The sequence below is a fragment of the Sceloporus occidentalis genome, unplaced genomic scaffold (assembly GCF_023333645.1).
Source record: "Sceloporus occidentalis isolate IW3139 unplaced genomic scaffold, rSceOcc1.0.p SCAF_173, whole genome shotgun sequence".
NCBI classification, from domain to species: Eukaryota; Metazoa; Chordata; class Lepidosauria; order Squamata; family Phrynosomatidae; genus Sceloporus; species Sceloporus occidentalis.
In genome coordinates this window covers 659397-674734 of record NW_028317153.1, presented here as the reverse complement: position 1 = coordinate 674734, position 15338 = coordinate 659397, and the positions used below count along the sequence as shown (strand labels likewise).

The following is a 15338-nucleotide window of genomic DNA, read 5'->3' as shown; positions in this document are numbered from 1 at the left end:
TGAAGCGCATCCCGTGGCCCACAGACTCTTAAAGAGTTGTCCACAAACGAAAAGCGTAAGCAAACTCTCCATGTGTTGAGTCTCCGCCATAAACGTTGGTCGGTATTTAAGATAATCCAACGTTGAACTTGTTACATCATGGAATTGGTCGTATGGCTGACTGAGGATAGAACACGCTAGACACCACGTATCGGCCGGCTTTACGCTGTCTTCTCGGTGATAAAGGTCTGTAGGACCTTCTTTCCTTCCCATCGATGGCAAACTCACAAGCTGTGTGTCTTTTTTTTGTTGCCAGACAAGCCCGACGGTACTTATTGGGAATGGAAATGGGAACATCGGCATGACTAAGGTAACATCCGTTGTGTTCTTTATGTGTTGCTTTCACACACACACACTATCATCTTACCCAAAACTAGGATCTGCCAGGAGATCGGCCCCATTCAGCTACCTGTTCCTTCTGCAGTAAAGACTCAAACCTTAATCAGTCGTTGGTCTCGTCTTAGATTCAGGAGCCGTATGTCTATCCCATGCATGTTTAATACCCTCACTGTATTACCCTCTACCACCACCCTCTTGTATATGCGTGCAAATCCCAGCTTATCGCGCCATATCTTCTTGTAAACTAAAGGGAATCTTTTTGGGTTTTTTCTTTACAGAATGGAGTAGGGGTTTATGCATCTGGTTCAAAACAAAACTCACAAAACCAAAATGTTGCCCAGGTAAGGACGTTTTCTTATGGGATTCCATGTAGGATTAATGTAAATTTTCGCACCCAAATAAATGTATTATAATTCTGCGACGGCTTATTCTGTGGGTGATAGGTTATAGAAAGGGGCCGTATTCTGTGTCCCTGGTGGGGGCTTATAGTGTCTTCACGTTCTGTGGATGACATGGCTCCATGAGTGGAGAATTGACATGACGTTCCCACTCTGTGTCGGTGGGATGATTATAAAGGGTTTTCACGGTCTGTGGGAGTGGGCATTCCGTGTCCATGAGTGGGGGATCCACAGGGACCTTTCTTTATTGTTCGTTTTATCTGAGTGACGATTAACCCCTAACACTACCTATTTTTTGTCCTTAGCTTCAGGGAACACAAAAGGAAGCATGGAATCAGGTGAGTGTTTTCTGCTTTGTCTTACACCCAGCGACGGTCTTTCTAAAATCCGCAGAGGTCACAAAAGTTCCCGTTTGATCAGAAAACTTTGATTTTGGTGTCCTGCGCAAGCTCACGGTATAAACTCATAGAATCTTTATATTTTTCTTGCACAGGGTTCTGGCTTCTGGTTGCACGCAGAGAACAGCAGCTATACCCCGGTGAGTACACACCGCATTCATTAACGGGTCCAGCAAGGTGGACGTTGGTGGGGTCAGATCCAATGGTGGTCATACTGAAGCCGGGGCCCTGGGGGGAAATTATGTCCACCCCACCTGTACATGGTAGCATGGATCTACCCTAACCCTGCCTACCTAATTGCATGAGGCCAATTAATATCACTAGACCATGACTTGCTTTAATGGTAGAGGATCCACTTTTGGCCACCAACAAAACCTTCGTTAGATATAGAGGCTACCAGAACCAACAGGGAAAATACACCTCATGGGGAGGAATAATCATGCAGTTAAGATGGCTTCTTTAACATGTAAGCACCCTTTAGTGTATAAAACTGTGACATGTAAAATTTGAGGGAAAGCGATAGATGTTTTTAGATACAGTGTTGCACAAGATTTCCCCCAAAAAACTTTTGATGATTAAATAGATTTTTGTGGTTAAGGCAGAAATAAGTTGCTTCGTTACCGACGTCCTAAAATATCCTTTCTGACGCTGTTTCCATTTCATTTCACAGAACAGCAAAATCCTGAGGGACGGAACGTTAAAGAATAAAGGACTCAACGTTTTTGTAGAGAGGGTTGGAGAAATGGTGAATTATGTAAGTGTCGAGACGTGAAAGAGAATGACCTCATCACAAGGGCCTTCTGATTCCACAGGGTACGGGGTGTCCTAAAGTACAGACAGAAGGCCGTTGCTTGGAAGAGACCCCCAAATATCCAAAACCCGAACCTACGCCAATGGTTCCGTTACTCACAAAGCATGCTAAGCAATTAATCGAGGAGCTCCATGCGCCATTGAGATCTTTGTATAACGGGGGGCAATTTCCCTATTGGGTGGTCAGGCTCCCCGGCGCTCCATCTCTCTTTTGGCCGGCTTGGGAGATCACAGCTCTCCCTTATAACTGCCCCGTAAACACTATGGAGCACTGGAGCTTACTCCGTTATGCACATGCCGCGTGCCGGGCTATGACATCATCCCCCGGAGCTCGACACCATAGATGGCAGCTGTCGAAGTAAGCGGCTGGGAGTGCCCAGCCAAGATATGTCTCTGGCGGTCAGGACTTATTTTGCAACAAAATGCTTTTTGGGTACGACCTGCGGAAGAGGTCTTCATCGGATTGATTCATACATCAGGAACGTTAACTAGCCTCGAAACTTTAGGTTTTATGAAACTGCTAAAATGTCCCAAAAAACCCTCAAATTAAACCGATTTCAGGAACATTCCAAAAAAAAGGCTTCGTATCCATCAAGTAGTTGGCTTTCAATTATTTTGGATTATGTCCAAACCCGGGAAATGTCACACCCTGATAAACGGTGCGGATCACCCCGCAGAACATGATACTTCCTGAAGCTACTTTTCATTTGGAGGCACCCGCTTCTGCTCCTGCCCCGGGCACTTTGCAATCAGTTAAGACACATCTCCTATATATATATATATATATATATATATATATCGTGCGGTTTTACAGGCAGCCCGGTCTCTGCAATGGTTTCCAGGTGCAAAGTCAGGACTTTATAGATATAGGAAAGTGCAATGTCAGCGTTTTATAAACTGGGTCATGCAGTTTATCTTTTTTTACACACTTGATTATTCCATGTCTTAAATAACTCTCAGAGACCACAGTTTCCGGGCATTATTCAACTATTCCCTGTTTCAGCTTAATTATCCTTTTATTATATTTTGTTATTTATTTTATTGCCCCCTCCCCCGGGTAACTCAGTTTGGAAATACCCTAGAAACGCAAGAATTTAGGGGTGAAAATATGTATGATGAACCCGACGGTACTTTTTTTATTCTATAAATCACACTTACACTTACTGCTCCCTTGGTTTTAATACCCCCTCCCCCGGATAATTGTACAATCCAGTTTGCTGGGTATTTGGAAATACCCCAGAAATGTAGAAACGTGTAAAATTTACCCTAAATAACATTTTTCATTATATGTTTTATGGAACATCTGTTATCTATATATAAAACATAAGCACATTTAAGATACTTTGCTGCGATCGAGCGCGTCTTGCGTGCAAGCAGAGTTGGCCAATTAGAGCAGGCGGTTTCTCGACCAGCCGCTTCCTCCTCGAACAGCCTAATCCTTATCCGTCTTTCTGTCTTTTAGAAACTACAAGCATTCATTGACAAAGACGAAATCACCGAATACAAGCCTCGGACATACGCCTACGAAGGAGAGCTGGAGAGAATGGATTCGGGGAGCTCGTTCTCCATCGCAGACAATGACGCCGACCTCTCCTTCCTAAACGATTTGGGTCCCAAATTCTTAGCGCTTGGGGACATTTGCCAAACGAAATGAGGACCTATTGACGTTTTAATAATCGCTATTGTTACGCGGCTTCAGGGAGGGGGCTTTCTTTAATGTTGCACTGAACGTCTTGGGGTAAAAGGGTAGAATCTGAAGTGTAAAGACCCAGCGATGGCTCTCGTGTTTTATTTGTCTATAGTAAAGGATAAGAGGTAAGTGTTTGGCTACGATGCTTGCGTTGGGTCTTTTAGGGTTCGGTACTGTGCTGTATATATGACGTGGAATGCGATTCACAAACCTGTGGATTTTAATGGACGTTCTGGAGGCAGATCTCCAGTATTCGGGGGCGGTGGGGTTTATCGGAGTGGCGAATGAGAAGGACTACTGGACGAAGAACGCAATGGGGCTGAATTGGGAAACCTATTGGAATGGCTGTCCAACGTGTGTCCTCAGCTTCTGGAAAACCTCAACGGGACAATAAAATAAATTAAATGGGATGGAGGTCGTAGAAAAGCCCCCAGCTTAACGGAGCCATGGCGAAAGGATTTCATACACCATGTAGATCAATGATTCCAGAGTATGACATCATCGCAGTGACACACAAGGCTATTACCTCGCTACTAATATAACATTAACTACTGATATTTCTCCACCTTGAGTTACATCGGCAAGCGAAAGAAAACAGATGTTTCATACACTATGTGGATCAATGGTTCCAGAGCATGACATAATCGCAGTGACACGCAAGGTTATTGACTTGCTACTGATATAACATTAACTAGGGATATTTCCCAGCCTTGAGTAACAACTCAGACTTGGCGAGCGTTACCTGGGGGTATTTTTATTGTTTAAATCAGGTTTCTCTTCATACCCTTTTTCTGTATAACTCTGAAACACTGGAAAAATACAAAAAAAGGCTTCTCGTAATGTACATACAATTTAACCCATTAAAATGTATTTTCTTCCCTTTGTACCAGTAAAATAAAAATTTCATACAAACTTATCGATGTTTTCTCATTGATTTCGGAAGATATTTATCCACAATTGGAGGTGTATTTTTATTAACAACTTTAAATAATAGAAAAAAAAGCATAAATAAACAAAAAAAAACATATTTTGATTTTTTTACACAATTATGTTGATTTTTTCAGATTTTTTCATTGGTGTTAATCAGGGCCGGCCTTAGGGGTGTGCGACCTGGGACTTAACTTGAAACATCATTCATGTTAAATAAAGTTTTAAAAAAACCCAAAAAAAACCCTGATGCTTTAATCTAAGTCCCGGGCAGGGGCGCCGAGCGGTTGCTCGTGAAGTTCTCAGCAACCACTCGGCGCCCCTTACTCTCCGTGACTCCGTCGCGGAGCGGGCATCTCACCGTGGCAGAGCGAGAAGACGGATGCCTCCCGCTCTCACCGCAGGACTCCGGCAACAAGGTAAGTGGGGTGGGGGGGGATTCTTCCACTAGAGGGAGCCAAAGCTCCATTAAAAAAATCAACAGTTTCCATTAAAAGAGTTACTCTACAAATTTTTTTTTTTTAAATAAAATTAGTTTTTGCTCCAGTTGACTAAACCCCTGCGTCTGATGCTATAATAACATGTTTGTGCATTTACATATCAATGCATGAATTAACACGAAGAATGTGTGGGATGTATCTGAGAGTTTGTACAAGTTCCCCAAATCTGGAAAATTTACTGACCGTAAAAACACAAATACAATTAAACTCATCAATTTGTGACATTAGTAAAAAATATGTATTAAAAAAAATAAATTATAATGATAAAATATATATTTATAATAAATTAATAAAAACTATATGTAATAAGTAGATGGGTCCTTCATGGAGCCCTTTAGTCACCTGGGTCCAGTTTGTTGATATGAATACACGGCATGATATAAAAACCTGGGCTGCTTGTAGCCAATAGAGACTTGAAATCCCCATCCAGGCCGGCTACGATTGGCCTAAACCTAAACTGGGCTTTTTATGTTGTGACCAGTATGAACCCATGAGGTCACCAGCCACCTAGAGATTGAGTCGAATTTGTACCCCACTGGGTCCTTCTGTGTTTAGTTTCTCTCTCTGGGAACTGGGACCTTTTCATCCACCATTCTAGAATTATAGAACCTGCCAGCAGATCGGCCCCATTCGGCCCCCCGTCTACTCTGCCTGTTTCTCCTGCTGTAAAGACTCAAACCTTAATCAGTCGTTGGTCTCGTCTTCGATTCAGGAGCCGTATGTCTATCCCATGCATGTTTAAACCCCCTCACTGTATTACCCTCTACCACTTCTACTTGGAGACTGCTCCACTTATATACTACCCCCTCTTCACACGGAGTCATGAAGAAATCTCGTCTTCCAGATAGAACTAGTTTTATTACAATAAGACGTCTGTTCATTAAGGGGCAGCTTGGCAGACAGGTGCTTCTGATGAAGCCACCTCGAGTTGACTCTTAAAGCCGTTCATATACGTTTGGAAGGTTTGTAGAGATCACTCGTCTCTCATTCTCTTTATTTATGATATTAAGGAACAAACGGCTTCTTGCACTCAGAAAGCTCTAATCTAGCAGGAACATTAAAGATTTTCCAGAACTCTCGGTTAATATTGATGACAAGTTTACAGCACAAAGTAGCTGGAGGTATCTGCATGAGCTTCAAGAACATGTACAGACAGATACCTCCCCGTACGGCGGTCCGACCCCTGGTGCGCTCACACTCCAGGGACGCTCTAAGGCAAATTCGTAATGCTCTATACATTTCATGCAAACCCATGCACCATATCATCAGAGCTCCACGAACATCCAACACAAACCCCCATTTACCAGGACTTCATGTGACTTAGTGCCAGGGGCGTAACTAGACGCCTCAGGGCCCGGGTGCGAGAATCTGTTAAGGGCCCCCCCACCCCCTCACCCCCCCACCCCCTCACCCCCCCCCCAAAAACGATTTTTACCCAACAATTTTTTTTCAACTAATTCAACAAATTCAATTTACATATTGAATCATATCTGTAAAAAAATCAAAGAAAAAGGGGCGCATGTACAAAGGGCATAATCCAGGGGTGTCCAAGTTTTTTCTGCAGTGGGCCACTTCATCAGAATTGTATGCGTGCGCGGGCCGCACTCATTTTTCACTGTGACAAAAAATATGGCCTTTAATAAAATATGCAGATTAAAATAGAGTAAAATGACACAAAACCTTTACTCTTCCTCTCACTGATTTCTGGGCCTTGAAAGTTTTGCGACTACAAATTCAGGATTCCCTAGATTTATTCTAGGGATGAACTAAAATGAAAATTCTGGACCAAAACATTCAGGGTTCACTTAGCCAAAACCGAAAATGACCCCCACCTTTAAAAATAATAATAAAAACTCACATGTTTAATAAAAGTAGGTAACACACAATTGGACAAAATTAGCAATATGACTTGGCATGATAGGAGTGTGATTGCTAACAGCAATCACACTCCTATCATACCCAGGCAACCAGTAAATGCTGGTACCTAGGCATGATGGGACTGTGCTCGCTGTGATTGCTGTTAGCAATCACACTCCTATCATGCCAAGTCAGCCAGTACATGCTGGTACAGGGTGGCTGTAAGTGATGTGCAGACCCCATACTGCTGGCAGCATCACTACACAAGGGGGGCAGCTAGCTAGGTTTCAGCATGTACTGGCTGACTTGGCATGATAGGAGTGTGATTGCTAACAGTAGTCACAGTCCCATCATGCCTAGGTTCCAGCACTTACACATCCATCAAGTAAATGCTGGAACCTAGGCATGATGGGACTGTGATTGCTGTTAGCAATCACACTCCTATCATGCCAAGTCAGCCAATACACGCTGGTACAGGGTGGCTGTAAGTGATGTGCAGACCCCATACTGCTGGCAGCATCAATACACAAGGGGGGCAGCTAGCCAGGTTTCAGCATGTACTGGCTGACTTGGCATGATAGGAGTGTGATTGCTAACAGCAATCACAGTCCCATCATGCCTAGGTTCCAGCACTTACACATCCATCAAGTAAATGCTGGAACCTAGGCATTATGGGACTGTGATTGCTGTTAGCAATCACACTCCTATCATGCCAAGTCAGCCAGTACATGCTGGTACAGGGTGTCTGTAAGTGCAGACCCCATACTGCTGGCAGCATCACTACACAAGGGGGGCAGCTGGCCAGGTTTCAGCATGTACTGGCTGACTTGGCATGATAGGAGTGTGATTGCTAACAGCAATCACAGTCCCATCATGCCTAGGTTCCAGCACTTACACATCCATGCTATCACACACACACACACACACACACACACACACACTCATTTATTCATATAATCATTAATTCACAGATTCATTCCCTCAATCACACACACTCATTCAAACACCCTCCCCACCCCCTTACCTGCACTACAGCTCCTCGATGCCGCTCACAGACTTCAGCAGGGGGCGCGGCCTCCCTCTGCCTTCTCTGCTAAAGCACAGAGGATGTAGGATGTCACGTGAACTCCGCTTCCTCTGTGCAGTCCAGAAGACCCTCCTACAAGTAAGTAGCAGGGCTTGAGGTGCGGCTCGTGTAAGATCGGTTGCCCTGGCTGCCGATCTTACGCGGGCCGCACCTCAAGGTCTCGCGGGCCGCATTTGGCCCGCGGGCCGCATGTTGGACGCCCCTGCCTTATTTAAAAAAAAACCAAAAAAACGTAAAAAAGATTTCGGGCGGCCCCTTGGCTTGGGCCCCCCTGCCACCGGGGCCCGGTCGCAGTCGCAACCCCTGCGACCCCGGTAGTTCCGCCACTGCTTAGTGCCCTATCGCTGGGTATTTGTGTAACTGAAGAATAAAGATAGTTTTGTCCTCTGACCCAGGTTTTGTGTCCGCGACTCCTTCTCCCTCCTCCCGGGAAAAAGGCGACGTAAGAAAAGCCATGAAACATGTCTAAGCTTTTACTCGAGTCGCTGATTAGCCAGAGGGCCAAACAAGATATTTACCCGGTGAAACGGGGTTGGGCTGCAGACCCTTTTTATGTCCTCAAAACAATTCCGCGTGCCGAGCGCCAGACAAATGAGTTTACTGTCAAAGTCGCTAGGAGCTGGTGGCTGAGCGATTGGACAGTTCAAGGTGCAGAAGACCTTAACTACAACAATGTGGTCAGGTCTCATTTTGAAAATGTTCTTACTAATTAATGCTTTAAAGTTTTCAAAGCCGGCTTACTAACACAGAAACCTAGAACAAGCCAGCAGATCAGCCCCATTTGGCCCCCGTCTAGTCGCCTGTTTCTCCTGCTGTAAAGACTCAAACCTTAATGGGTCCTTAATCAGTCGTTGGTCTCGTCTTAGATTCAGGAGCCGTATGTCTATCCCACGCATGGTTAAATCCCCTCACTGTAATAGCCTCTACCACTTCTGCTGTTCCACTTATCTACCACCCCCTGCAGACATTAGGGATTGTGGGTTCTACCATTTGTTGGGGTTGTTAATGTTGAAATATATCCATTGACCTGACATCCTACAATATTATTGCTATGCTTCTATGATCTAAATTCACAATGACTTTTGGCACACAATGGGTTACTCATCAAATTATAGATGAAACCAGGTGAATTTACATTTTCTATAAGAAATAACCACTGAAATGTATCCATGTTACGTATTACGAGACTTTGGGACGTAACACAAAGTACCTTTAGCTGCCTCCTAAAGCTGGATACAAATGTATCTCTTAGTGAGTGATTTACCTCGATTTACCAATAACAAGAAAAAAACGAGTATATTCCTCTAACGGAATCCGGATTTATTCAATGTTACGAGACAAAAGTCTCCAGCTCCGAGTCACCTCTCTGCTTCTGTCATCGTGTCTCGCGTGAATAATACGGAACTATAACGTGAGGTCATTAGTATTCATTTCAGAAAATGTTCTCAATGTTCCCTAAACGTTCCCATCATGATAGAATTCCCATTATGAATGGAACTGGTGGCCATTACAAATTGAATATGGGGCCTGAGGCTTATTGCCCTTTGGAGACACAGGGAAGGCAGGTGAAAGGGTTAATAATTCAACCCCATCCATGATCCACCATGGTGCTCCTGCCCCTTGATATTTTGGAATGTTTCCATAATGTCTCCGTTCCGTGGTGGAAATACAGAAGCTGGAAATCAGCTATGAATTTATTTCAGAAGAGTTAAAACTCGAGTGGATCTTCACCAACCCACCGGAGATTTTCAGAGCGCTCAGAGATTTATTGGCTGAACTTGTGAAATTTGACTTTGAAAATGTTAACTTCCAGGAAATGGCAATTCCAGGCAGAAGTACCAGATATCTGGCGCCTCTGCCGGATTCGTTCTCCACCCTCCTTGTCCCTGGCGAATCTCAACAAACATCACACATTTTTACCATTTTTACAATAAGTGACATTCTCCTTACATGCCCCAAAGCCAAAATATTTCCCCCAAAAATGCCCAAAGCGTTTGAAGTGACACAAACAAGAATGACCATTTTTTGATACAAAGTGACACAGTAAATGGCTGTTCTATCTCACCGGCAACTGAGCCTCCAAAAACCCGGTAATTAAGCAGTGGTTCAGACACCAGGTACCTAAATCTAAAGTACATTTTTCTCCATGTTATCGGGTAATATGTACCATTTAACCAAAAATACATTAAACCAGGGGAATCCAGGCTTCTCCTCCCATCAGTGGAACAGAAGCAAAAGCTGAAACCCATGAGCCTCATCTCCAATAAAAATGGATCGTCTAGGCTGGTCTCCAACCCATTCCTCAAGGGATACCAACTATCCTGGTTTTAACTATCGCCCTATTGGAATAGAATGGGGTAGTTACTAAATCCGGGCTGCTTTGTGTGCTTGAGGACGTGGTGAGGAACATGTCCACGATGGTCATCTGTCAATCCAAGTGGGATGGTGCCAGATGGGGTGGGTCACTGGCCTTTGTGGCCGCTCGCGTGGTACACCCAGGGCTTTTTAGTGGGGCGGAAGGGTTGCCCCTGGAGCGTAAAAACATCGCATGCGGCCATGCATGTCCAGCCATCGGCCACATGTCGGTCATTAAGCGGCTGTTGGCCTTAAAGTGCCACATCGCCTTTCCTTCTCAATCCGGCCCTGGTCCGGAACCACCGTTCTCCGTGGTGGGCTCTGAATCCCCACCAACTCTCTTATGCAAACCCTGCATCTTCATCGTTAAGTTGAGGGTTACAGGTGTCTATTGTACTCCCCTCGTGTTGACTCTGGCGAGGGCTGTCGGGTTTTAGGAATAAAGAGATACTTGTTACTTTCTTACAAAGATGGGATAGAGACGCCGTCGGAGGACAGTTCCTGGTATGATGTCACTGATATGATCGTGTGGATGATGTCCTTGATACATTTGTCCTGAGGGTTACTGGGGAGAAGAGTTAGTCTTTGTCTCAGGAGACAATCAATCGGGAGGTGAGAAAAAGAATGTTAAGAACGCTAAGCGACGTTTATTAAAATATGATGTTATGTAACGGCCGCGGTTTCATGAAATAACCAAGCGCTGTAGATCACGGGTTTTTGTTTTTTTCCCCCCTCTTTTGATTAATTCGTCACGGTTTGCGTTTCCTACCTGAGAGATTTTGATAAATAACCCAATTTGGTTTCATACGTCGAGTGTTTATTTGGTGTCTGAAATGCAATTCGTGCGCTAACACCGTAGAGTGTGCGAGTATTAAGGGCTGACAGTTTTATTCATGAACGTGCAGGATTTCTATGATTTTATTTATTTCCCAACTTATAGCCTTTTTTGCTTTTTTTTTTTTAAAAAAACAACCATTTTCTCCCACGCGGAATATTGCTTAAATTCTACTAAACGGGGGAAAATATGTTATTTCACAAAAGGAGAAACGTTAGAACAAAAGGCCATAATCTACAACTAGAGGGTGGGGCTTAGATGGAATGGAAGGAAGTTTTACTTTGCTGAGAGGGTGGTAGATAAGGGGAACAGCCTCCCAGCAGCAGTGGTAAAGGGTAATACAGTGAGGGTATTAAACATGCATGGGTTAGACATACAGCTCCTGAATCTAAGACGAGACCAATGACCAGGGGAGGGCTGGCAGCCTAAGGCCTGGGGGGCAAGTCTAGTCACGTGGCCCATTGCACCACCAAAGCGACTGCGAGCGACATTGAAAGCACCCGTCGTGCGGCAGTTACTCCACCAGCGCCCAGTGAAATTAAAGCAGCCAGCGTGCACGCACCTCGCCGCCCAATGGCCGTCCCTCAGCTCTTCATCCCACCCCTTTTAAGACGTGGGATGAAGAGCTGAGGCACGGCCATTGGGCCTGACTGCCGCACGACGCACCTAGAGTATTTGGCACCTGTGGCAGATCCTGTATGTGGCAACCCCCCCCGTTTCTATGGTTAGGCAAACATTGACAGGGGTACAGCATAACTGTTATGATTATATATTGAGGCACACATTGAGGGTGGTACAGCATAACTGTTATCATTATATACTGAGGCAGACATTGACGGTGGTACAGCATAACTGTTATCATTATATACTTAGGGATTACGCTGTACCACCGTCAATTTTTTTACAGCAGGAGAAACGGGCGACTAGACGGGGGCCGGATGGGGCCGATTTGCGGGAAGTTTCTATGTTTTTATTACATGGATTGAACGACAGATGACAGATAAATTGATTGATTAGAAAACTAACTATAGTTTATCTTGATTTGAGAACCTTCCACATAAACAATATTAAACCCGCCATATATGTATCCCATTCCCATCTTACCTTCCTGTTCTCAGGATCTGCATGATTATTCCTCCCCATATCTCTCCCCATCTTTGCGTTACTGATTGTGGATGATTGGTTCAGCCGGCCTTTTGTAATGTATCATTTTAACAATATTCTTTAGTGGTCGTGGACCCGTTTAAGTTGGAAGGTAAACAAGTTTCGGCAAAACGTGTTGGGGTTCATGGGCCGTGAATCGAGGAACAGGGTCTGGCCCTCAGGAGAAACAAGACAGACTCGGAGGGCCACATTCCTCCTGTACAGTCCGAGCGCCCGTCAGGACGGGCAAATAGTTATTGTGCACGAGGAATGGCGGTGGCTCTCTGATGATTTATTAGCCAGGGATGGGTTACACACCAGGGATGGGTTACACACATTCGCATCTAGGGGCCACGGCTACACCCAGTATGCCTCATACCGCTAACACCAGCTGAGGGCAGGGCCCGTATATTTTCAGGGGCCATAGGCATACCTGGGAACTCTTAGAGCTTGCCTCTGAGTCTCAGGATTTTTGCCCCAATCTCAGGGTGCAGGGGCAGATTCTTAGGGTCTGGAGCTGCCTCCGTCCTCTCCCCCGCCCCTGCTGTGATCATATATAAGACTCCCAGTTGTTGCTTTTGCTCCCAGTACATTATGCATCTTCAATGACAAGACAAGGTTTCCATGACGACCAGTGTTAGAACCATGTGGGGTAACACATTCACCTAGCCACTTCTTAGAATCTTCATGATGGGCTATTAATTAAAGGGTTAATATTTAAAGAGCCCCAGGGGCCGCTCATTTAGGAAGTTTGGATTCCCTTACGGGGCCCTTATAAAACTCTACGGCGACTGCATGGAAGTTGATCAGGACATAGATTTCAGCTCAATTTGCCCCTCGAGAGGCATTATGCCCCCCTCCCCCTAAGTTTGGTAAATCACCCGTTACTGGTTTCTGTGGGGTAATATATCACGCCACAAATCAGGGCGAAACGCTAATGAAACCGGGGGAGATTTATTAGACGAATCTAAACCCTCGTCTGGTAAAGATTTACAGCTGAAAGGGCTTCCTATACAAACGGGGGACGGGGAGGAATAATTTATGTCTTTCTAATAAAATGCTTCCCGTGTTACGTATCCGCAGATTGAATCCTCCGTCAGCTGCTTACTGGGTTAAACCGTAACCCACTAGGCATGAGCAGAACCCCCCCTATATATTACTCCTATATAAGAGAGACGCAGAATGACCCCTGAACGGGATATGTTCTTCGCGGCCCCCCAGACCCCAGTTCTACGCGGTAGACATGGCTAATGGCGGCCTTGCAGCCAATAAAACCGGCTTATCTTGCTTCATGAGCTCAGGTTAAAGGGACCTGTTTAAATGAGCTCCCTCCGTCAAACTTAACTCTGCCTGGGGAGGAAAAATAGACTGATAACATTATGCGCTATCGCAAGAGACCCGAATGGCCCCTGCCCCTCGAAAACCAGACAAGGTCCATTGAATTCTTCAGCAGATTTCTGTGTTACCGCAGCACGTTCATTAAATCGTAACCCGCAGGCTTTCACGGATTATTTCATCAGATCTAACAGGCTTCACACGGCGGCTGCAGCTTCTTCTGCGCAGGAGTAGTAACTTCAACACACCTGGCGCCACTTTCCAGCCGGGTCACGCGGGACAGACGTTGTGGTCCCTTTAAGAGACAGAATTCCAGCACATCCCTGACTTTCTTTTACCGGATCTCAGCCACGAGAAAAATTCTAAAGTTATTAAAATTTTAATTATTATTTATTCAAAATTTTGGGGAATTTTTAGGACACAAGAAAAAAAAATCCATTAATTTCCCCCAAAAAATAAAAATAAATTACACATATATTAAAAGTATTATAGGTTTTTTTTTACATGTAACCAGGTACTAATGGGAGAAAATAATGACATATTTCACAATAGAGATTTTTTTGTTATCCTCTTAAATTTATACTTTACGTGCAAAGCAAAACTTTCACTCTGATATAATTTTTTATCCGATATACTAAAATATTTCAGCGGGTTTTGTTAAATAAAAAAATCCTTAGAAACAAAAAACATTATAAAACAAGTCTGACTTTTTTTTGTGGTCATAATTTTAATGAAACGTGAAACATTTTTGGAACTTGTGATACTTTTTTAGTGAACCCGTGAAATAAGCAGGGGGGGAAATCCTTACAATGTTTTAAATTATATTTTCAATCCCTGTTTAAGAAACTTAACTTGTTTTAGCCAAACAAAATAATAAAAAATAAAATAAAATTAAAAAAAACCATATTGTGTTTTGGATAGAACCAAAAATAAAGTAAAAAAAATTCCTAAATTAAAATTAAAAAAAAATTAAAAAAATAAAACAAAACAATAAAACAATAAAATTAAATAAATGCATTCTCACTGCTTTTGAATCTATTTTTTTGGAAAAGAGGACAAGCTTTCCCAAGATAATACATCTCAGGAACCTAAAAAAAAAAAATTAAAAAAAAATGTCAACGTTGAAGTTTGATGTCCTCCGGCACAGGTAATTAGCATACGTGTTCTTGTGTGTAGTGTAAGCTGAAGTCTTGCACACACATGGAAGGAATGTTGTATGGGGTGTGAGGTTGCAAACCAAGTTACATTACACCCTCTCGCCTCGCGGACATTCACCTTGGACATGGGGAGGATTATCATGAAGCTCAATTTGCTTTTGATTTTGGTAAGAAAGCTAATTTTAATATTACTCTTTTTTGGGGGGGGAGAAAAAACACAAATTACAAAAAATTGAATGGTAGAAAAAAAACTCTTCTGAATTTGTGTTTTAATTTGCAAATTCCAAGCTGCCTTGACCACTCGCTAGCACTCTAAGGCTTTTGTGTTTTCTGCAATGATTAGGCGTGGAGCTTGCTGGACCAGCTAATGTATGAAATAATTCCCCATTTTGGGTTAATTGCTTACATTCCAAAAAAACCCCCAGCTCTTCTGGATAATTGAAGATTTAAAATTGGGTAGTGGAGACT

General features: G+C 43.7%; 2 protein-coding genes across 2 annotated transcripts in view; both read left to right on the top strand.

Annotated features, from left to right (window-relative positions):
- Positions 1 to 3638, top strand: part of LOC149279270 (cadherin-like protein 26) — a 36764-nt gene extending 33126 nt beyond the window's left edge. Inside the window, exons 15-19 of the mRNA XM_089501386.1 lie at positions 296 to 349; positions 1082 to 1114; positions 1270 to 1314; positions 1845 to 1928; positions 3447 to 3638. Coding sequence (XP_089357512.1) covers positions 296 to 349; positions 1082 to 1114; positions 1270 to 1314; positions 1845 to 1928; positions 3447 to 3638 — 408 coding nt within the window. The remainder of the gene's footprint in view (positions 1 to 295; positions 350 to 1081; positions 1115 to 1269; positions 1315 to 1844; positions 1929 to 3446) is intronic.
- A 6986-nt stretch (positions 3639 to 10624) lies between these two features.
- Positions 10625 to 15338, top strand: part of LOC149279269 (cadherin-like protein 26) — a 32143-nt gene continuing 27429 nt past the window's right edge. The window contains exon 1 of the mRNA XM_089501384.1: positions 10625 to 10714. Coding sequence (XP_089357510.1) covers positions 10625 to 10714 — 90 coding nt within the window. The remainder of the gene's footprint in view (positions 10715 to 15338) is intronic.